The 23,741-nt window shown below is 31.5% G+C and overlaps 1 protein-coding gene across 1 annotated transcript in view; it reads left to right on the top strand.

Annotated features, from left to right (window-relative positions):
- The first annotated feature begins 9,107 nt into the window (after positions 1 to 9,107).
- Positions 9,108 to 23,741, top strand: part of LOC129975323 (cubilin homolog) — a 34,559-nt gene continuing 19,925 nt past the window's right edge. The window contains exons 1-2 of the mRNA XM_056088386.1: positions 9,108 to 9,187; positions 16,759 to 17,219. Coding sequence (XP_055944361.1) covers positions 9,108 to 9,187; positions 16,759 to 17,219 — 541 coding nt within the window. The remainder of the gene's footprint in view (positions 9,188 to 16,758; positions 17,220 to 23,741) is intronic.

Here is a 23,741-nt window from a genome sequence, read left to right as displayed (position 1 = left end):
TGAGCGTGGTTCAAAATTACGAGGTCTGTCCCAAAATAGCCCTAGTGTTGCTTTAAAAACAGGACATTAATATAACTAAAAGTAAACTGATGAGGGAGAGTTTACTAACGTTTAGACGGAAATGCCGGACCATCCCAGGTTCTGGAAAGTGACAACGGATACTTACGTCGCCAAGACGGGAAGGAGGCAGGACGTATTTAGAGTGGGGTTTGCCGCACAACAGGTACCGGAACAGGTTTTTAGTGTGCATTAGGTGGAATTACATGATGATCCGACGTTCTAATCTGGTTTTCAACCTGGAACCTTCTGGCCCGAAAGTTGAGAATTCATCATTGGACCAGTATGAAAAATTATTGCTTTTCTTGATTACACAATAATTTATTGATAGTGAAGATTGTTGCCTGGGTGAAGTGACTTGAAGAACACAGTTTGTCTTTTATATGGCTTATTGGTTAACATCAACAACAAAAGGCACACGATTACGCCATAGTGTAGCAGGCCTAGAGAACTACACATAAAATATCTCGGAAGAGGGAGAGCCGGGATCACACTTCCCATAGTACAGGAGTCAAGTTAGTTTTTGCTGGAAAAGAAAGTAAACTAACATCAACAGTGAGATCACGTGGTATTTACATGATTGGCAGTTGGCTCTGCCCAAGAAGACCACATGGTTAGTTGAATTTTTAACACAGTATGTTTTCCCGCAATGAATAATGAGAAAATCATATCTATGCCAGAAATACAGTGTTATAATTTTACAAACAAGGAATGCTTTAAATCAAAATAATGGGATATAAAATAATAATAAATGTAAGCTTATGATATTTATTTTTGTTGAATTACCCAAAAAGCTATTCAAAAATCTTTCTGGAAACGAAAAATTTCGGTGTTCTAAAGTTTGGGTTTGCAGACAATGAAAGAAACTGTATAAAATCGGGATGATTCCTTCCATCCTAGTGTATAAGAGTTGTTGTTACTTTTTGTGATGTAACGTAATGAAAAATAAAGAATACTTATTGAATAATTATATATTTTAATTACAATAAATGAATCCTTGTAGTTTTTATATATTTTTGGGTTAATTTCTTTCAGAAAACTGGAAATTTCGATGATCCAAAGTTGCGCTTGTGGACTTCGAAATAGGCTACATTAAAATTAGTTGTTCCACGCATTCCCAGTATTCTATTCTATCACTTTTTGCAACGTAATTTGATTGAAAATAAATACATATATTTATATTAGTTTACATAAGTATTTGAATATCTATCAAATGCTTATGTATCTTGATTACAATTAATACATTTCTGTAGTTCTTAGATATTCTTTTTCATTGTTGCTGTCGATTTTTCTATTTTTTTTAGAGAAGAGAAATTGTGCGAGTAAGCAAAATAAATAAATAAATAAAAATAAGTTGCATAAAAAAGGGATGGTTCCATTCAGAACGGGGATTATACTCACATGCGTAACGCATTTTCTGTTGAAACTTATTAGAATAATGTCTTGAGTCGTCTACATTTAGAAAGTCTTTTACTTTACTTTTGCTGAGTAAACGTCTTTCACGTGTGACGTGTAATGCTTTTAAAATCTGATGATTTCACGTTCTTGCAGAGCTACGGAGAGAATAAATTCCAGTAAGTTCACACTCAGAAATTCGCTTGTACAACGATTGCTCAGAAACTGAATGACGGCGGTTACAGTGCCAAATGATCGCTTTATTGAATTGCGAAGTGGTCCTTAGAAGGATAAACAAGAGGTTTTCTTTATGTATAAATCTGCGTTTCTTAAACGTTTATAAATGGTACTTTTGACAGAGATTTGGATCTTTGGAACACGGCCAAACACAGTGACTGCAAGCTTCTGTGTTTCACAATTAATCTTTTTACACTTCTGATTCTATCTATGGGCTAGTTATTTACATTAACATGTTTGCTAAACAAGCCAGATTTTCTGTATTTCAATATTGAATGCTATCTAGCTGAGGAGGAGATATAGAGCGCTTTTGTTAATGCACTTATCAGTAAAATATTTTAAAAAAATCAAAATTCGGGAAGTCAAAGCATAAGTCATAAAAGTGTGTCGTTCTGTTATAAATTGAAATGTAATTCATTCATAATATATTTTTAATAGATTAGCTTAATTTCTTTTGAATATTGATACTTCACACTTTTTGCAATTTTTGTTTTTACTATCAGAATTTTCATATAATTTTTTTGGATGAGTGGGTAAGAGTTTGTTACTATACTAACCAATAAATGTTTACTATAGTTAACTAATTGGTTTTTAACCAATCAAAAAGCTCGTTACAAATTTAAAAAATTAATTAACATTTAATTAATTAATTTTTATTCATTAAAGTATTTCACAAATCATTATTCAAATTATTTTGTAATTTTTAATAATTTTCTCCTGAAATTCTCCACAAAATGGAACTTTGCATGGAATTAAAATTTAATTAAACTTAATCTATTAATTGATAATTTAATCTCAAAAATGCATAATCTTGATAGAAACACTGCTGTATAAAATTTCAGAATCTTTACCAGGATTCTAAATTTTGTACAGCAAATAAATATTGAAAGTAGACGAAGGAAAATTGATTTTTTTTCTGACTCTAAAACAATGATAATACTGACTAATGGTTCCCATTACCGATGAAAGGTTGTATCTCTTTTTGTGTGTTCTGTATATCTGATACTCGAAACGAGGTCTATCACGTGTGGTACAAAATGTATTTATTATTATTAAAAATGATTAAAACATTCAGTTTTTACGCATGCCCTCATTTTAAGTCAGGTTATTCCTTTCAAATCCAAATACGAATAATAATAATTAAATAATATCTTTAATAACTAGTAAATAATATAACAAGAAAAAAAAAGATCCAAACATTTTCGAAATGTCATAGAGTTATGATATTTTTTTAGCCTTGTTTCATCTATACTGATATCATTTAAAAAATTATTTTTACTTAAATTACAAAATAATGTGAACACAAAAATGAATTTAATATTGACACAACAAATGTGCATATATATAAATGTAGTTACTAAAACAATGAAAAGTATTACTATAAAACATACATATGAAATAAATGAATATTTTATTATGCATGCCATATGATTAATTTACTAATTGAATACAGTCTATAAACAATATCATGTTAATAACGCCTACATTCGATTTATTTCACTTTAATTTACCAATTAAATATTTATACGAATTCTATTCATCATCTAATATTAATTTATGAATTTTATTTCACCATTGAATGCACGCAATGATATCATGTAACATTTTTGCATGGAATTTTGGCCTCGAAAATTTATCTGGATCAAAAAGTCTCAGTGAGTAATGTTTATGTTTTTTTCATATAGAAATAACTTTTTGATATTTCCTAAAAGCCAGAAAACTAAAAGTAAATAAATTAAAAAATCAATGATAATCAAGAGAATTCATATAACGATAACTGTTTTTTTTCCATTTCTTATGGTTAGAATCAAATTCAAATATATATGCTATTTTTGGTTAAATATGTCGTCATAGATTATCGCTCCTTCCATTTGTCTGCTTTTACCAAATTGTAAAACATCTGCCTTAATACAAAAATAAAAAAACATCACTGCATAGATTAAAATATCATGTCTGCAAACACACTAGAAGAAATCGTTTGCTCTGAAATTTTCAGATAATATTTATTCTCTATTTTACCGTTTATAATTCTTGAATCGTCTGAAAGACATACAAGTCGTTTTTATATCTGACTGTTTGCTTTTATTGTCATGGCAACGTAAAAGTAATATTTCAACCTTTTGCCTGCAGCGAAGATTTTATGTTTTGACTCTGAAGCGAAGACAGACAACAATAGGTTTTCTTCGAAGAATGGTTATTAAATCGATACAGACGACATAATGCGACTTTTTCTGGAGAAATTGATCGATATAGATTTTCACCAGAATCGCTCCGGATTTTGTTTTATTTTTGTAACAACAGACTTCTAAGGAGTTAATGCGTTTTGTTTTAATAAGTAAAAAAGATTAGAAAAGTTGGAAGGAAAAGGAAGTATTTTCATCTGTGTTTCAAGAAAATGACATTTTATGGTCCCCTTTAAAAAGAACATGCGACTATTATCCGAATAGATTTATTTTTCTTTCTTCAACAAGTGCTTATTTTGGAAATAAAAAGAATAATTTTCATCGTTGCCATCAACATATGATAAATTTTTCCTATTTTAACATTTGTGTTTCTGTTGTTTATTTTCGAAATAAAAAAAAAAAGAATTTTCATCGTTGCCATCAACACATGATAAATTTTTCCTATTTTAGCATTTGTGTTTCTATTGCGTAAAAAAATATGATTCCTTCAGTTTCTATAAATGTTATTAAGAGCACCAGCACGCAACTGAATCAGGAAACTCTTGTATTTAAAATACAGGGTGTTTATAAAGTCCCGGACCCATTTTGATGTTTAATAACTCATAACATAATAAAGATATAAACACACTTATGACATTTATTGATGGAATAACTCATATATTCTCCTTTTCAGGTTTGAATATTTTTACTTTTGTTAATATCGTCTGCGCGTGTGGTTAATTTCAGATAATTTCATTTTCCAGTCTAAATATCTGTACTTTTCTAAATATTGTCTGCTTATTAATTGCATTTTTCTCTCTTTTGTTTTTGTCAACTATTGCAATGTTATGTTTACTTTTGATGTGTTTGTTCTATGTAGTACTTTTGTATGTGATGTTTTATTCGAGCGGATATTAAGGAGAATGCATACACCACAAGAGAAAGCACAGATTTTATGGTGGTTCATAGAAATGAAATCGATAGTGCAAGCACAGAGAAATTTCAGAAGAATTTACCAAAAAGATCCTCCATCCAAAAACAGCACCTTGCGGTGGAAAAAGAATTTTCTAGAAATTGGAAGTATAGAAGATAAGAAACGTTCCAGACGTCCTTGCACAAGTGGTTTTGATGTTGAGCGTGTCAGAGAGACATTTTTACACAATCCTAGAATATCTGTGAGATCAGCGGCAACAGAATTGGATATGCCAATTTCGAATGTGTACAAGGTTATTAAGAAAAAATTAAGACTGCATGCATACAAAGTTCAAATTGTTCAAGTTTTGGAACCGAACGATAGACCTAGGAGGATGGCCTTTGCAACAGATATGCTAAGGAGGATAGAAGATGCTGCTGATTTTCTGAAGAGCATAATGTTCTCCGATGAAGCATCCTTTCATGTTTTTGGCATTGTTAATCGCCATAAAGTGCGCACATTTCTCTGTGGATGCCGACATGCTTGTCGCTACCTGGCGTGAAATTGACTATCGACTTGATATTCTCCGTGCGACGAAGGGGGCACACGTGGAAGTTCATTGACAAGGGTTATGAAACTTTTTGAGTCTATTTAACCATTTATGTTATTAATTTAAATCTATATTTATTATTTTATGAGTTATTAAACATCAAAATGGGTCCGGGACTTTATAAACACCCTGTATTTGAATACAACCTTTGATAGTCAGTATTCGGCATTTGTTTAAAGAAATAGCAGTATCATTACATAGAATGAATGGAAGCAATTTTTAACTTCATTTGCAAAAATAGAAAAGTACCTGGAAACAAATTACATGAAAATGTAAAATAATGAGTTTTTTTTTAAAAATTAATATTAAGTTCCACAAAATATTCTTCAAATACTCGCTCGCAAAAGCGTGAGCAGAATTTTAGAATGAAATCGAACTTTAAGTTTATAATAATACAGATATTATGAATTCCATTAAGAAATAATTTCAATGCTTATCCTTAGATTTTTAGTTGAATATAATATTTCATTTTAAGATCACATGAGACTATTTGGGGAAGAACCTAAATATCTTGAATCGTGGTCTGAAGACAAGTACGACACCTGAGTCAGACGATGCTCTGATTCTTGAGAAAAGGAAAAAGATATAACACTTTATAAGTTTCTCTTCTTTTCCTGAAAGAAAGAAAGGCGAGTGATCTAAATACTAGACTTATCTATATATTATTGTCAATTCACAGATACGGAAACCGTGCTTTTGCGCATGCGTCAGGAGGCATCTATTTCTCCAAAATAAGGGTAAGATGAAAGAAATTGTGTGTAACAGAACGAGAAGCAAGATTAGGTTCCTAGTCTTGAAACGAATAGCAATTCCACACGGAGTATTCTCTTTAACCATGACACGATGCATAAATTCTAAATTTATTGAGTTAGTCATATATTCCCAGTTTGAAAGATACTTGTAGTAATGAATTATATTTTATATTGTATGAGCCATTAAATGTACAATATCTGATTACTTTGAAGATAACGACGTATACAGGATGACCATTCTAGTCCTGACACAACAGCTAATATTTAAAACGACATTTTAACGAAAATAAATTCTTCTGTGACCCAAACTGGCCGATTTACGAAATTTTGATTTTCATGGAATTGAGTAGACTCTATGTATATTAATGTTCCATTTTGAAACAATGCATTGGCTGTTTTGATGCAGACCTCATAGTTTTGAACCGTGGTCTTTTCTTTGATTCTTAAATCGAGATTCTATAATCACTCCAAAGCAGTAGTATCGTTAGATGGAAAGCAGATTCTAAGAATTATTTAAATCAGGAGGATAGTTCCTCTTTCGACTTTCTTATACAGTTTTATTAGAAGGCGCTTTCTATTAATGCTTTAGCTTTAATGAAGAAAATAAAGTTCGGCATATATATATATATATATATATATATATATATATATATATATATATATATATATATATATATATATATATATATATATGCCGAACTTTATTTTATTTTTTATTTATAAAAAAATAAATTAACTTTATTTTTTTATTAACTTAACTTAATTAACTTAACTTTAATTTGTTATTAACTTAACTTTATCATTATATATATATATATATATATAGTATATTTTTACCAATTTGGTCAAAATGTTGAGAGATATACACAATTTTATTGAAAACGCTTTTGAGTTATCGTGTTCAGATATATGAGAATACGATAAACTTAGAGACCAATTTAGTTTAAAATTAGAAATATATTTACTATTTTGATTTGAATATTACACTCTAAAATCATTCTACACGATCTTTTGGGTTTTTTGCGTTACAACGCTTACTTACACAAAAATTAGTAGATCAATAGGCATCTAACAATTTTATCTGAAAATTAACACGTATTAACACGTTGGAAAAAATTTCATCAAAATAGGAATGAGTTGAAAGATTGTGGAAGAAATGTTTGTTTTGTTAATAAATTATATATTTAAGCATTATCCAAATATGTGTTGTCTGTGGAGGGTTCTTTATTGTTTGCAAGGGTCCAATGTCATTAAATGTGGTTTGTTCCTTCGTGTTAGGTGGGGTTGCTCTTCGGCGGCCCTATCAAGTTTCCCACATGGACTCTGGCTATGTCGGGGTATCGCACAGTATATTAAAACATTGTATAAATTTCGAACTAAAACGCATTATCATGACTAGAAAAGAATCCGAAATCAATAACGGAAAAAAGTAATTAAAAGGAAAAAGTGGAAAGCAAAGAGTTCAGTGAAAGTGTCTTCTTATTCACCGCTTATCAACCTTTTGTTTGGAGTAAAATCACCCCAAAAAAAGCCTGGCTTGGATTTCTAAAACGAGCAATATACATATTTATGAAAATGAAATTGTAAATCAAAATTATTTTATATGGCTAGTTGCGTATTGAATTAGAATATTTACATTCACAAGGATAAACAGATAGAAATAATTACCATTGGTAGTTTTCTTTCAAAGTTATAGTTATTCAAGATCTTTGATTTTATGTTAAGGTCTACTTTCGTTTCTTCTAACTCTTTCCACTTTCGAGTTAATATTTTCAACGATAATCAGATATAATTCTGAGATTGTTTTTTTCTCCTTTTTAGAATTCAGAATGTCTGAAATTTGAAGATTTATCGAAATATCTAGACCAAAATTACAAAGCTCTCTATTCTTGCCATTGCATTTTTATAATTCTAATTAAAACCAGCGGGAGTGGTCTCCATTAAACTTTCTCGTATATTCTTTAATAAACTTTTCATGTCAAGAAACGCCTCACACGGCATTGCCGTACAATAGTTATGAAATGTTAATTTTTGGCGTGAATTCAGCATTTTTATTGAGTCCATCTTGTGATGCTTGGCGATTAATCCCTTCTAATGTCTTGGTCCTGACAATAGTAGCGTAACTAACAGTTCTTTTATTTACAGCCTTATATATGTACACCAAAACACCTCGTTCTCCTCTAGGTTAATATTATTTACAAAATTCAAACAGTTGAAAGTTAATCATGAAATAGTTTCTCGATCAATTCGGGGAATAATGCTTACACGCACACCCACACACCTAATACACACACACACTCACACACACACACACACACACACACACATACACACACACACACACACACACACAAAACCGTTTAGTTCAAACGGCTACTCCAGGAGTAACTGCAGAAATTCACCGATCTTTATTGGGTGGACCGAAGCCCAAATCACACGGAACTTCTCACAAAATCAAGAACACCTTCGAACACTGACGTCTCTCCGACTTCTCCTTCTCTCCTTGCTCTTCCCTTCCTCTTCAAAAATACTGCATTTTATTTCAGTCAAATCTCAGCCTCTCATTTTCTCATTGGTGAACTTGAGCTCCTTATCACCCAATAGGCGTTCAGCAATACTTCCTCAATGGTCTCGAGTCGATCGTGGGAATGTCTATTAATGATTCATCTTTGCAGCTGACCCTTCCCAAACACATGTTAATTATATTCAATTCACCGCTAACAGCGGCTAAAGTGCAGCTGACTTCGACACTTAATGATAACGGTTGATGGAGATTGATGTAAGGAGTCCATTAATAATAGAAAAAAATTTAACATCTGGGATTTTTGACGTTTTTCTCCCTTGAAGATATGATGGATCTCCCTGAAACAACGAAACACACACATGTGGTTTTTTTTTTTATCTGGATCCAACAAATGACGAGACACAATAACTCTACTTACGAATAGGATCCCCCACCTGGCAGCCGGAGGCACTTAACCATGTGTATGGTAACAGATGATGTTACATATGACCGGAATGCCAATTATCAGGTGAGGGAAATGGTGAACGTTACACCCTGGTATGCATTAAGAGTATCCAAAGATTAGATTTATGTTCTGGCATTTTGTCTCACCCGGTTGATACAAAAATTTTGCAAAAAAACTGCACTTGAAGTCACAAAATCTCATATCAAATTTGATATATTTAAGCCATTGAGTTTTTGAATTATAGAGTTAACATGTTTCTGAAAGTACAGGCCAACAGATAGTGAACCCATTGTTGAATTTGGCTCAAAATTTGATAGGTTACTGCCGAACAGACGGACATCCTCTGAATATATTTTACTCAAAATTTGACAGAAATTTGTAAAGTTGGTGTAAAGACCATATACTAAATTTCAACCGTCTAGATCAAACCTTTTTTGAATTATCTTTGTGACAGAAAGACAGGCGGCTAAAAATGGATTTTTCGAACTCAGAGAAGTTTAAAACATGGAGATTCGTCAAAATCTCTTCGAATTTTTGGATGATTATTATAATTTCTTTATGCTACATATATGAGAAAGTAAAAATCAACAGGAGCGATTTTTCCAAAACTTTCGAACTCGCTGTCTATTATTATGCCTCCTTCACCCCGTATAAAAGTGTGGAACTTGGTAAGCCCGAGAAAGTGTGGAAGACTTAAATTTTTATTTTCAGACTTCTGCGCATGCGTGTTTTGTACATCGCAGAAAAAAAGCATTTTTTTTCTTCTTCTGACTGATAGAAACCAACGTAATACACAGAGCTACAATTTTAGTAACAAGATCACATGCAAAATTTCATTTATTTAAACCATTATGTTTTCCAGTTCTCTTATTTATATGCACGTGAAAGAATAGACCGACAGACGGTTAATCTTTCGATTCAAATTTTAAAAAGTAATCAACATTTTAGATGTCAAAAATTTAAATAATACCGTTTTCTAAGTCAATTCTGAATTATTGCTATTACCTGCATTCGATGGTACAAACAGATAGACGGTCAACCTTTTTTTCGGATGATACAAAATGTGAAAGAAGTGCAAAAAACTGTACCAAATTTTATTTGTGTTGCTATTTAAATTTTATAGCTAACGTATTCGATTGTATTTGAAAAGCCAAACAAACAAATTTCCAGTGAATGGATCTCGCTCAAAATTTGATAGAAATCTACAAATTTAGATTAAAGACTACATACCAAATTTCACCTGTCTTTCTCAAAGTGCATTTGAGTTATCACGTTCACAAACAGACAGACATAAAATTAGGGAGTCCCAAAAGTTTCTTTCTCATTGCGCTGTGAATGGTCTTATCTGGCTCTGCTTGTGCAAACATGCAGGCTTATGCTTAGCCGTCCTTGTCATCGGTTTCAGTCGTACCAGAGCTCTTTTACAGTACGTTTCGTTTGTGCTACAATCTCTTATAAGACTTTCATCTGCAGCGTTAAACATGGGTAGCGAAAGGCGATGCTTACTGCATGTTATGCTTTATTGTTTCAAAAAAGGTTACAGTGCAAAGGTGAAAAATGTGCATAGAAAATGCACTTGGTGTAAGGACTTCAATTGTCGCAAAGCCGGGACTACACCCCAAAAAAAGTTCTTTTGTCAGGATTGGAAAGGCGTCATTTTCCACGAGCTCCTTCCTCAAAGTGAAACAATAAATTCTACGAATTACTGTAATCAACTGAAAACTGCCATAGCAAAAAAAAAAAAAAAAAAAAAAAAAACACGTCTAGAATTAATGAACCGATGAAGCGTTGTTTTTCATCATAACAACGTGAGCCGCATATTGCATTAGTCTTAAGAGAAGAACTCTCACAGATATTTTACTGCATCCTGCATACTCTCCAGATCTCGCTCCATCTGATTATTACTTCTATCCGTCCTTAAAAAAATTCCCTTTGAGATAAGCTTTTTAAATCAGCAGCGAAATAAAAGCGCACCACGAAGATTATTTCTTGTCCAAAACACAACAATTTTGGAAAGAAGCCATAATGAGGCTTCCTGTAGTAATACAGCAAAAGGATTCTTATATAACAAAATTAATAATATCTTAAACAGTAAATATTGTGTATCCATTTCATATTAGAAATAGGAAAGAAACTTATGGGACACACTAATACTAGAAAGTGTTTGTTGGACTAATGCAGATCTGAAGAGTTCGAATATCTCCAATTCTCTATTTTGAAATTTTTCGACGACTGCATTACCTTCTGTTCGAATGTGCGAAATTAATAATTAGAGACACATTAATTAAGCCAACAAGTTTAATTTCCGATACATTTCCATAATTTGGAACCAAACTAAATGATCCCATTAGCTTCCAAAATTAAATGAATTCTTCATCTAATTCTAATCTCTATCATTTTAAAGACATCATTACCAAATTGTGCCTCCTGAGTATGCACTGCGCAATCATCTACAAAATGGGATATGACAATTTTCCTGGCTGAAATTTTCATTTAACGAAATCTTCAAATACCGAATGGCATCTGATTTTGGGCTCTGCAGGGTAATGGATAATTACTGCCTTCCAATTACGAGGAACGAATTTTTCAAAGATCGTTTCCCCCGAGTTACAATTTTATTATCTGTCTCAGGAATCTTAGGTGAAGGGGACGCCTAAATATTAAAGCAGGTACTGTTTCTAGCCTTTTTGACTTTAACTTAACTCCTTTGTAAATTTCATACTTGAAAGTTTGTAGAATTTTGTATTATATGCGTAGTATATGGTTTTTAATCATGGCCTGTAGCTAATTTCTAAGTAGTTAAAGATAGACATTATTTTACAATTTTTATAGTATGTACTTGTACTCTTTAATCGAGATCCAGCAGCTAATTTCTAAGCCGTTAAAGATATATATTATTATGAAAATTTTAAAGTATATGGGTGCACTCTTTAATCCTGGTCCAGTGGCTAAGTCGTTACAGACAGATATGCAGTTCCAATTGGAAAAGGCCATGATTAAAAACCATATACTACGCATATAATACAAAATTCTACAAACTTTCAAGTATGAAGTGATGTAAAGATTCATTTATTGCTCGCTGTTTGTGAATCAGTGCATGCACAATATCTGATTCAACAGAAGATACTTTCGTGGCCACTCTATTTGTGATCAAATAGCTAATTTCTAAAGTGTTGGAAATAGACATAGAATTCGAGTTAAAAAAAGGCTTTAAATAATGTAAAGATTTATATTTTGCATTGCTAGAGTCAATACATGTATAACATCTGATCTCACTGAAGATGAAACATATACAGGCTGTACCTTCTAATTGTGACTAAATATATGATTTCTAAATCATTGGAGACAGACATACATTTAGAGTTAATGCTTTAAACAATGTAAAAGATTTATATTCTTTACTGTTTTTGTCAATATATGTACAACAATTCCACTGAATATAATCTCATACACGGTTTGTTCGCTTTAGTCACGACCCGTTAGTTAATTCTTACACTGTTAGAGATAGGCATATACTTTTAGTTTGGAAAATGCTTGAAATGAAGTAAACAATTGCAATTCATGTTATTTGAGTCTATAAATATATTTCTGTAAAAATTATATTTGAATAAAAGCTTTTTATCAAAAGAGAATGTTTTTATTTTACAAAATGTTTTAGGTGGTACACATACACATACACAGTGTGAGAGAGAGAGGCAAAGGATGTTCTTTGTCAGGAAATACGAGGCGGTTCTTTGTCTGGACACACACACACACACACACACACACACACACACACACACACACACACACACACACACACAGAGAGAGAGAGAGAGAGAGAGAGAGAGACAGAGTGAGAAAGAGAGAGGAAATACACACACACGAAGCGGTTCTTTGTCTGGAAATACACACACACACACACACACAGAGCCAGAGAGAGAAAGAGAGAGAGAGAGAGAGAGAGAGAGAAGAAATACACATGCACGAGGCGGTTCTTTGTCTGAACACGCATACACACACACACATACACATGGAGGTTCTTTGTCAGGAAATACATATACACACATATAAATTTTGCTAAGCCCCTATATAATTTTTTCTTCATTCTGTTTTTCTTTAATTGAAATTCCGTTTACAGGTTATACTCTATGATACTAGAAAATATTTTGTTGGCAGTAATAGCAAAATGATTACTGGATTTATTAGTTTTGATATAAAGCATCGGGCATATCAAGTTTAAAAAAAACCCACAAAATTTTTAAAAAATTATTTTTGAAATTCCATTGTAAAGGAAAATTAACAAGTAATTTTTTGAACGTTATAAGTTAAATCACAATCTTCATCTAGACAAAATGCTTTCTTGAAAATCCTCTTTGAAAATGCGCCTTCTAAAGAACAATTCATTATATCCTGGAATCATTTCAGTTCTAAAAGTGTTGCCCTGCTTTCATCCGAGATGGATAGTAATCAAGCACCTTTTCATAGATCCTTTCTTTCGTTATCCTGTTCCCTAGAGAAAATGCAGTGTGAAGAGTTAGATTCTCTTTTTCATGTTCGTTCTTTTATTAAACTTCTGAATCTTGACCAGAAGAGAATTTGTGGAATAGATAATCTGGTTTCGGTACTGATTTCATCATTTTTACTCCAGTACTTCTTCGTAAAAATTCCCACTTTCGAATGCATATCGGGAAATTTGTTGTATACATCTGAAAATTTTTTTTTATATCGTTCACTCGCCAGTCTTTTCTCTCAGCCGACAAATAATTCCAAAGTTTTCACAACCCTGCTGTAATTCTCCTTATTGTTTGTAATGGTATAATTTAATTTTTGTATTTTCACTTTTCCAGTTCTCAACAATCTTATTTTTTATATGCAACTAGCAAACGGCGAAGCATTCTTGCAAACTGGGGTTGACATATAATTTAATTTCACTAAATACTCCAAGCAAATCAATTTTTGACAGCAGTGGTGAATTGAGATATTTTGTAACAATGCACATCAAGAGTTTCTTCTTTTAATGAATTGTTTAATTTAGTTTCGTATTTCAATACATTTTTGAATCGTTAATTATTTATTTGAATTTAATAATTTTTTATCTTATTAACTGTACGAACATGTATTTTTGTTCATCTATTATTATCCTGACTGCCGGCATCCGTGTTTCTTCCACATTAATTTTGAAGTAGACTTTCGATGTTTATGAATACACATAAGTGAATCGAACCAGACCAGGTATGCATACTGGATTATGGATACGATGGGTATTAGATATTAGATATTATGGTATTAAGGATAAGGTGGATATTATAGGTAAGATATTATGGTATAAGCATAAGATGGGTATTATAGATTAGATATTATGGTATTAAGGATAAGGTGGATATTATAGGTAAGATATTATGGTATAAGAAGGTATTATAGATAAGATATTATGGTATAAGCATAAGATGGATATTATAGATAAGATATTATGGTATAAGCATAAGATGGGTATTATAGATAAGATATTATGGTATAAGCATAAGATGGGTATTATAGATAAGATATTATGGTATAAGTATAAGATGGATATTATAGATAAGATTTTATGGTATAAGATGGGTATTATAAATAAGATATTATGATATAAGCGCAAGATGAGTATTATAAATAAGATATTATGGTTATAAGCATAAGTTGGGTATTCTAGATAAGATATTATGATATAACATGGATATTATAGATAAGATATTATGGTATAAGATGGGTATTATAGATAAGATATTATGGTATAAGATGTGTATTATAGATAAGATATTATGACATTATTGATAAGATATATTTAAACCAGATCAGATATACTTGATAAAATGTTAATATTAACTTATATTCTTCTAATTTTTTTCAAGACATTTATTTGAAAAGTAGGAAAATAAAACATCTTAATTGATTTGCTTTTAGCCCTCTCTCACCCTAGAGGCCCTATGCAATTACTTAAGCGGAAATGCGTTATTCTTTGGTAGCCTGCATTATGCTGCGCTTTTTCGACTAGCGTGTCAGAGTAAATAATTTCTTGATTTATTTTCTTTTTTGTTGAATAAAAAAAGTCTACCGGCAAATTTAATATCATTATAAGAAACTATGATGCATCTTTAATTTCTGGAATTATGACTGCATGTTCAATGCTTATCTCATAAAAGAATTCTCTGTTTTCTTTTTCCTTTTTTTACTTACCGTACTTCGAGATTTTTTTATTTATTCCTTTCGATTAAGATGCGTTTCTACCTTCTTGAGCCACGATTCGTGTCTTCGACGTAGTGTTACATTTTAAAAAGTCTGTAAAGAATAACAAAATTTTTTTTGAAGAAATAACACAATTTGTTCTATTGGTTATTTCTTCATCGCTTAAGCATAAATAGGCCGGACAGTAATCAGTTTTGTGTGATTTGGTTTAAAATCTAATACATAGAGTCAAACCTGTTTTTTGTGTGATCTTTTTTAATGATATTTTTATTTTTGTGAGACTTATTATGTGAGATATTTTTATGCGGTATATGAATTCTAACGGTATTGACCTTATTACATCGTTGTATTGTTTTCGTTCAGTGTACATACATACACGTCAAATAATTCCAATATTCCACCAATAAAATAAATAATGTATTCCAAAAAATAAATCGACTCTATATCTCCAAGCGATGAAAGTGTTTCTGAACCAGTTCATAACAAGAAGATGGGCGTTTCGGATTATGACGAGTAGTATTGAATTATATGCACTTTGAAACTTTCTCCATGCTTAAAATAAGAAATTAAATTAAAAAAATTCTTTCATGTGTAATTTAGTTATTTATTTTATTTGGAAAGTATTTTCTCGTTATTTCGTAAAAATTCGACAGATTTTCTAAGATAGACTTTTTTTTATGTGATCTTCCTTCACCGCATAATTCTTTTTCTTTAAAATGTCGTAAAAAATTATTTTTTGTAGCTATTTATGATGTTTTTTCGAAATATTTTTTGTGCGGTTTCTTTCTGCGGTCCCTATCTATTACACAAAAATAGGTTTTACTGTGTATATTTTTAATCTTAATAATAAATTGTTACTATGATTAAATCCTAATTATTCTACCGTTAATACTAAATTATGTTACTGATATGAGAGGATTATTTTGTTCATGAGTACATCGATTGACGTATAACCAAATTTCTTGAAAAGTTTATATGAAATTTTATTTAAAAGCTCTATATAAAATTTAATACTTCAATTTCACGCGTTTTTGTGTCTTTGATTTTACAGACAGACTTACAGACAAACGCAATTTCTTTTCGTACTTAGAGGGTATCTAAAACGCGGAGAATCGTGAAAACGTCAAAGATGAAGCAAAATAAATAAATAAATAAAAAATAAGCAAAATAAATAAACAAATAAAAAATAAAAGATGGTTTAACGATATTTTATTATTTTACTAAAAGCTCAATCCATTTTTTCTACGAGAGTCTTTCGGATATAACGAACCAAGGTTACAGTCCCTTAAAAATTCTCAAAGTGGGACTAGTCAATATCTTCAATCACTGGCATCGGATTTTTTCAAAAGCTCAACCCCTTTTTATCCGCCACTAAATCTCCCCGTCCAAATTAAACGTCTCCTTCCCTCCCACCACTCCGTCAACGACTTCCCCTCGATACAAAACCCAACTTCTCCAGTTCAGATTCACCCACTCAACGTCAACCGAGACCCCTAGATTCTATCGATTCCGGCATCCGGGCAACTCCACTCAATCGATACGGAGAGTCCGGATCACCATCCCGAGCACATCTTAGGCATCCAGAAACGAAGATGGCACTCCTCTGGACGACGACCCTGCTCTTGGTGTTCTTGGCGGGATGGTGCTGTTGGGCCTCTTCGACCGACGGCGATCCCGAGGTGACGGAGTGCGAATTAACCACAGGCCGGACTCTCACGGTCATCAAATCGGCCGGATTTCCGGCCAGGTATGGGTCGAATGTGGATTGTAAGTACACGGTGCGCCGGAGGTCTAGATCGGTGTGTTCTGTGACGTTTCTCTTCAATGTGATGGATCTGGAGCAGAGTCCGAACTGCACCAAGGATTATTTGCTGTTGAGCGGGGAGAAAATGTGCGGGTCAAAGCCGATCGGATTTTCAAGTGAGTATTGAGATTTAGACGTGATTTTGTGCATTTTTTCCATTGAATTGTAAGATTCTTTAACTTTTTTCCTGTTATTTTCTAGTGTACAAAGTATAAAAGGAGAAAATATTTTAAATGTCAAAAAATTCGAACTTGAGAATTTGAGAATTTCTATATCTTATACCTCTTTGAATCTAAAAAATGCTTTTTAGAAATACGTTTATCCCTCTGTCATTTTGTCTGTTTTTCTATGAACAAAAACGTTTGCTTGTCCTAAAACGCTTTGAGCTGGACGGATGAAATTTGCTACGTAGTCTCTACACCAAATTTTTATATTTCTTACCAATTTTGAACGAAATCCCTTCAGATGGAATAATCTGATTGTCCGGATACCCAAATTTAAATGAACTCTATAATGGTAAAACGAAGGAAGTAAAATATATAATATTCGGTACACATATTTAATATCTGAAATGTAAATATGTCTCGAATTTAGAACCAAATCCGTTAAGAAGTTGATATTTTATTGGTACGTACTTTCACAAAGATGTAAACGGAGTAACTCAAAAGAACCATGATTTAAATATATGAAATTTGGTGTGGGATTTTATCACTGCAATTGTAATTCTATATCAAATTTTGTTTCTAATCGGTTAAAATGCACAATCAAATTACAAAGGAATGCAAAATACATATATGTCAGCGATTAATTCCTCCCCCCCCCAAAAAAATGAATCAATTTTTGCGAGCTCTAACTAATTTTAACGAGCTCTAACTAATGCTCACAAGTATTATATGGTTAATAATGTGGAAGAACATTTTTAGAGAATATGCGAGAAAGTTTCGAGGACACACCATTCCCACTGGATTCCCACTCATGACTCCCCCGCCCCCCTTTATTTGACGACATCACGCTTCTTCTACAAAAGTTTTTCCGTGATCTTAAAGTTCAGAAAAAAGTAATAAAAAACGAATAGCTGCGCGATTCAAAACTTGTCGAGAAGAGTCGAGTGAATATTAAGATCTAGATTTGATTTTGGATAGTATTTTCTTTAAATCAAAGATTCTTAAACTTTGTATATCAAGTTTAGAAAGTAAGAATATTTTGGTCGTCGAAAGATTTGATTTCGATATTTTGACGAATATCCACTTTCAGATATCTCCAAATCCGGAAAGGTTTTCAAATTACGTCTTCTTTGTGTGTGAACCTCAAAAAAAGTTTCGAGAGAAAGCAATTAAGTATGAGTCTTTAAACGAATGTCATAGATTTTTATCAAATTTTCAGCGAGTTTTGAGTTAACTTCCTATTTTAACTCTTAACGTCCTGTTTTAAAGCCACACTAGCTCTATTTTAGGACGGACACCGTAATTTTGAACAGCGGTCAGATGACGAGGACGACGCCTGATCTGGTACCCGCACCAAGCATTCCATACCACACCAGCGGGAGGGCGTTTGCCCCCGATGGATTTAACGTGCACAAACCGCTCACACGACAGTTCTTCGGTGGAATCGGGCCTCGAACCAAAAACCCTTCGGTTCTGAAGCCGGGACTTTACCACCAGGCCACCGCGACCAAATTTTCCTCGAAATATGTTCACAGGAAGTTTATTTGTCTTTGCAAGTAATAACTACAATAGGAAAAGAGCTAGACAGATTAAATTTGATATATAATTTTGGCATTTAAAATTTTGATTCCTATCGAATTTCGAGGATGAACCGTCTGTCGGCTTGTTTATACATTCACAAATGCATACAAACGTGATAATTCAGATAAGATAATAAAATTATAGACTCATTATAGGGAATTATGCTAAAATACATTCTAAGTTTAAATATATTTAAAATATAATTAGCTTTGATAAAAGATATTTGATATCTGGTTCTTTTTATTAAGATTATAGTTATGAAGGACATTTTGGGTTCAATTTGTTGCAAAATAGTCTTTCCAGTGCATGCTCGATTTTCTTCTCTAAAATACAAAGCACAAACAGCTCATGCGCGGGGCTCTGAAAATCGAATCTGAGTATATCAAGGCTTACACGACCTTACAAAAGGTCCAAAATTTTTACGTGATCTGGGGAATGGGAAGACTGATACTTTTAAAAAGATGTGTGTTTGAAAGTTTCAGAGGTCATTCCTGCTTGTTTTCATTCATTAACTCTCTTTCCATCTCTCTCTCTGTTTGGGCTTCCACTACAAAATTTTTTCCGCTATTCTAAAATTTATAAACGAGTAAGAAAAGAAGTGAACATGCATGAATCGAAATATGATCAGAATTTTCTTGTGAATACTGGGATTCGGACTGTCTAGCACTCAATTTATTCATTTTCATATAGGAGTAAAATCATTAAAATTTTTTTCACTCAATTCCATTGTCCAAAAACGAGTAAGAAAACTAAGGAGAAGATGTCCGGCTCAAAATCGACGGCTATATTTAGTTAGCATTGAAATTTAGAAGTTAATATTCTATTCGATTAATATTATTTCCTTTAAATTATTGTTTTATTATTTTTTGAAATTCACAACTTATTTTTGTTTCGAAAACCCTATGTCCCCTAATTTTTTGAATTTCGATTCTGAAATATTTTCCTGCGACACCCATATCAAGATTCAAAATTAACTTAGGAAATCAAGCATTAAATATTGATTGTTGTAATTAAATTCAATTTAAAATGATTATTTTCTTTATCAAGATAATTTTTTAAAAAATTCCATTTGGCTGCAGATTTTATTTTACAGTAATTTTCTCCCGTTTTCGAAGTTAATTAAAAGAATGGATTAAGAAAAAATCAAGAATTTTTTTGTAAGTAAATTCAATCAAAAATAGTTATCGCATTTTGAAGAAATTTTGTAAGCGAAAATAACTCTACTTATAATAAATAATTCTTGCTGTACGAAAAGTAAGAAAGAACAATTTTGATTTGTTGATACGGAATTTATTATTATAAGTGCTTAATATTAGTCTTTTATCAAAATTCAGTTAAATATAACTGTTATCTATCACTTAGAGTCAATTATTTGGAAATTTTTAATAAAAGATAAATAAATATATAAATAATAATAAGCGAAATAGAAATAAATAATGAGGATATCGTCAACTTATTTATCACATAGAAATTATTGTGTCCTTATCCGTGTATTGGAGTTTAATTGTATTAGCTAAATTCTAGTTATTTAATTTTCTTTATACAACTTATTCTTTTATTGAATTTGTTGGATAATAATTTTAAATATATAATTTAATAAATATAAATGATATATAATTTATTTGGAATTATAGAATTATATAATTATTACGGATAATAATTTTATAATGATTTTAAATTATTATGATGGATAATAATTTTAAATGTATAATTTAATAAATATAAAGGATATATAATTTATTTGGAATTATGAGATTATATAATTATTATTACAATTATACAATTTATTTGAATTCCACATTCATATAAATTGTATAATATATAATTTGTTTGATTTTGTGAAAAAATTTATTTCATTGATAATGATTCATTATAATGATACATTTTCACATTTCCTAAACATTTTTAATGGACTATATGAATCATCATTTAAAATTTTACAAGCAGCTTTACACAGTTTTTTTTTACAGTAATTATTTCGTCATATTTTAAATTATCGTCTGATGTTATTAGGTTCTTTTTTTTTATTTAAAAACGGTATTTGTAAATTAAAGCTGAATAAAAAGCTACGTTTTCAGTCTTTTCGAATAGAAATATTCAATTGTCTTTTAGTCAGGAATATTATAAAAGCCACGGAATCAATATCAATTAACAGTATGAGTATGATTGACAGCAATAAAGAAAACAGCGTATAAAATTTATATTCGATTGAAAAACGGATGCAACATATGTAATCTTCTGCTAATATTTCTCATGAAATTTTTTTAATTTTAACTAAAAGCTCTTTAATTTATCTAACAGCTAAGTAATTATTAAAATGTACAGTTTTATCTGTAAATAAAATAATAAATAATAATTTGACTATTAAAAAATTCCTACAAATTACAGCTTTCATTCAATTTTTCCTATACATAATGTCAAACTGAGAAATCGGTTCAGAATACTTTATGATAGAACAAAATACATAAATATCGTACCTTAGTTTGAAAAAATAAATAAAACGATATTAGATTGTTAATGAAACTTATTCCATTATGGTCTTCATTAACTATTCAGTTAATAACAATCAATCCTTTTTAGAATAAACTGATTAATTTATTTTAAGATTAAACTATCAGAATTAATATAACGTCTATTGTATTAGGAAGTTTGGTATTTAATAGACTTTACAGTGATAGTGAAATCGATGGTTTGATACTGTCTGGATTTTATACGATAAATATTAATTATAGTGATAATTATACTGAATTCCGTGCATAGGAGTAGCTGAAAAATTCGTCATTAATTTTAGTTATGTATGTTAACTAATATATTTCCTCCTGTTTTAATTTCGAGTCTATTTTTCTCTTGAATTTTCGTTCGGCTTTCGGCTTTGTGGCGAAACGCCAACAAATTGATTATACAAGTCAAGACTGAAGTTTGGAACTAGATCTAGTTAAAAGGATCAATGAACTTCTGAATAATAATTTGTATAAAAGGTCTGGTTTTAGAATTTATAGCATAAGACTCGTTGAATTGAGTTTACTGGACTAAAAAAAAATGATAAAGATGTAGCAACTAAAAAGTATGATAGTGAAGTTGTGGCAACAGATTGAAGATGTATTTAATAAAATTAGAATGATTGTAAAACGCAAGATGCTTATTAGAGACGGCATCTGAAAATGTTATGATTCAAAAATTGTTTTCACAACACTTTCAGATTTAAAAGAACATATCTTGTTAATGATATTTAATTTGAAATGTTTCTTTTTATTTATAGTTGTATTTTCTGTATTTTTCTTTTATGAGCTTAATATTTCAATATTATTTAAGATTTGGCTGATACATTTTTAACCTTTCGCTCACGAATTATACAAGGAAAAAGTATTGTAATCATCAAAATATTCGAACACAAGATTCCGTCCGAAAAACACATTGTTGGAATTATGTCTGTCCATCTGTGAACACGTTAACTTAAAAAGCACTTTGAGCTGGGCAGATGAAATTTAGTATGTGGTCTGCACACCAATGTAGATTTTCATCAAATTTTCAGCGAAATCCTTTCAGATGATGTTTGCCTGTCAGGCTGTACAAATGCAACGAATACAATAGCCAGAAAGCTTAAAACGCTATATAGATAAAATTTGGTACTCAGATTTAGCATCTAAAATATAGATTTTAATCAAGTTTTGAATCAAATTCAAAAAAAATTCAGAGCCTCTATTGGTATGGATATTTGCATGGATATAAGCTCCATAACTCAAAAATGCAATGATTTTAGTAAACGGTATTTGGTATGTGACCTTATGACTGCATTTGCAGTTTGTGTCAAATTCTGGTTTCAATCGTTTCAAAAGAAAGGGATCTAAAATACACATTGTATTGTACGATTAATCGCCAAAAAATTGCGAAAGATCTATATTTCACAATTTCTATATATTGTTCATCAGTGCCATGTAATTATACAGAAGTACGACCCTTCTTTATTACAGTATCAAATATACAATACTTATATACGGGACTCTGAAAATAAAAATCTGAGTACTTGTGGCATTTGTGGGTTTTCTTAAGATCCAAAATTTCATGGAAAAAATGATATCTTTAGTGGAGAGAATGTTTCAAGGAGTCCACTCCTATTGATGTAGAATTAAGATTTTGCTGAATAAACATAGGCATTTCTCTTCTTAATTAAATAAAGTACAATGTTATAAAACATAGTTCGTTATAAATTTTCTGATTGGATATTGTTACGAATCTGTGATGCTGCTTCCCAGCATAGTTGGTTCCATCATCAGAAAGACTGTTTTACAGTCATCTGTATTGGACGGAGTCCAGGTATCGCGTCGGAGGTCCCAGAGCTTGCCGATAAACTTGGCGACCATTTGGCGACTTTGGCTCCAAAATAGATTATACCCGAAACATCGAGAATTTTCCCGACCCGTCCATTAGGAACCGAGATACGCCTCGAAAATTCCTGATTGGTTGAGAGGCTTCTAGCCCCGCCTCCTGAGACCTATAAAAGGAGGCAGTCTGCAGCTGCCAGTAGTAGTCGGAATCGACGGTAAAGAGCGAGTCTTCCAGAGATTAGCAGAGCAGCGACGGAGTCAAGCTAGTGCTGAACTAAGCTGTGCGCTACTGTCTGCAGTAGAGTCTTGTTGTGTGCACGTCTCGGCTGAAGATAATTGTCTTCTCTATGCTGTATATAGTTGTCGTCCTTGTGCTGTCCTGTGTGCCTTCGTGTAAATAAACGTCGTTGTTTTATTTTCTACTGCCGCCTGCTGAGTGAGCGTTCGCCACACCATATAACTTCCACTATCCAAACGAACCTGGAAATTTCGTAACAATATCTTAATTGTATTTAAAATTTATTTTTACGTCTTTAACTTTTCATCCATTGATGCATAGCAACGGAGA

Source organism: Argiope bruennichi, chromosome 7, assembly GCF_947563725.1.
Source record: "Argiope bruennichi chromosome 7, qqArgBrue1.1, whole genome shotgun sequence".
Lineage (NCBI taxonomy): Eukaryota > Metazoa > Arthropoda > Arachnida > Araneae > Araneidae > Argiope > Argiope bruennichi.
Note: the sequence above shows the minus strand (reverse complement) of the source record. Positions and strands in the feature narration are given on the sequence as shown.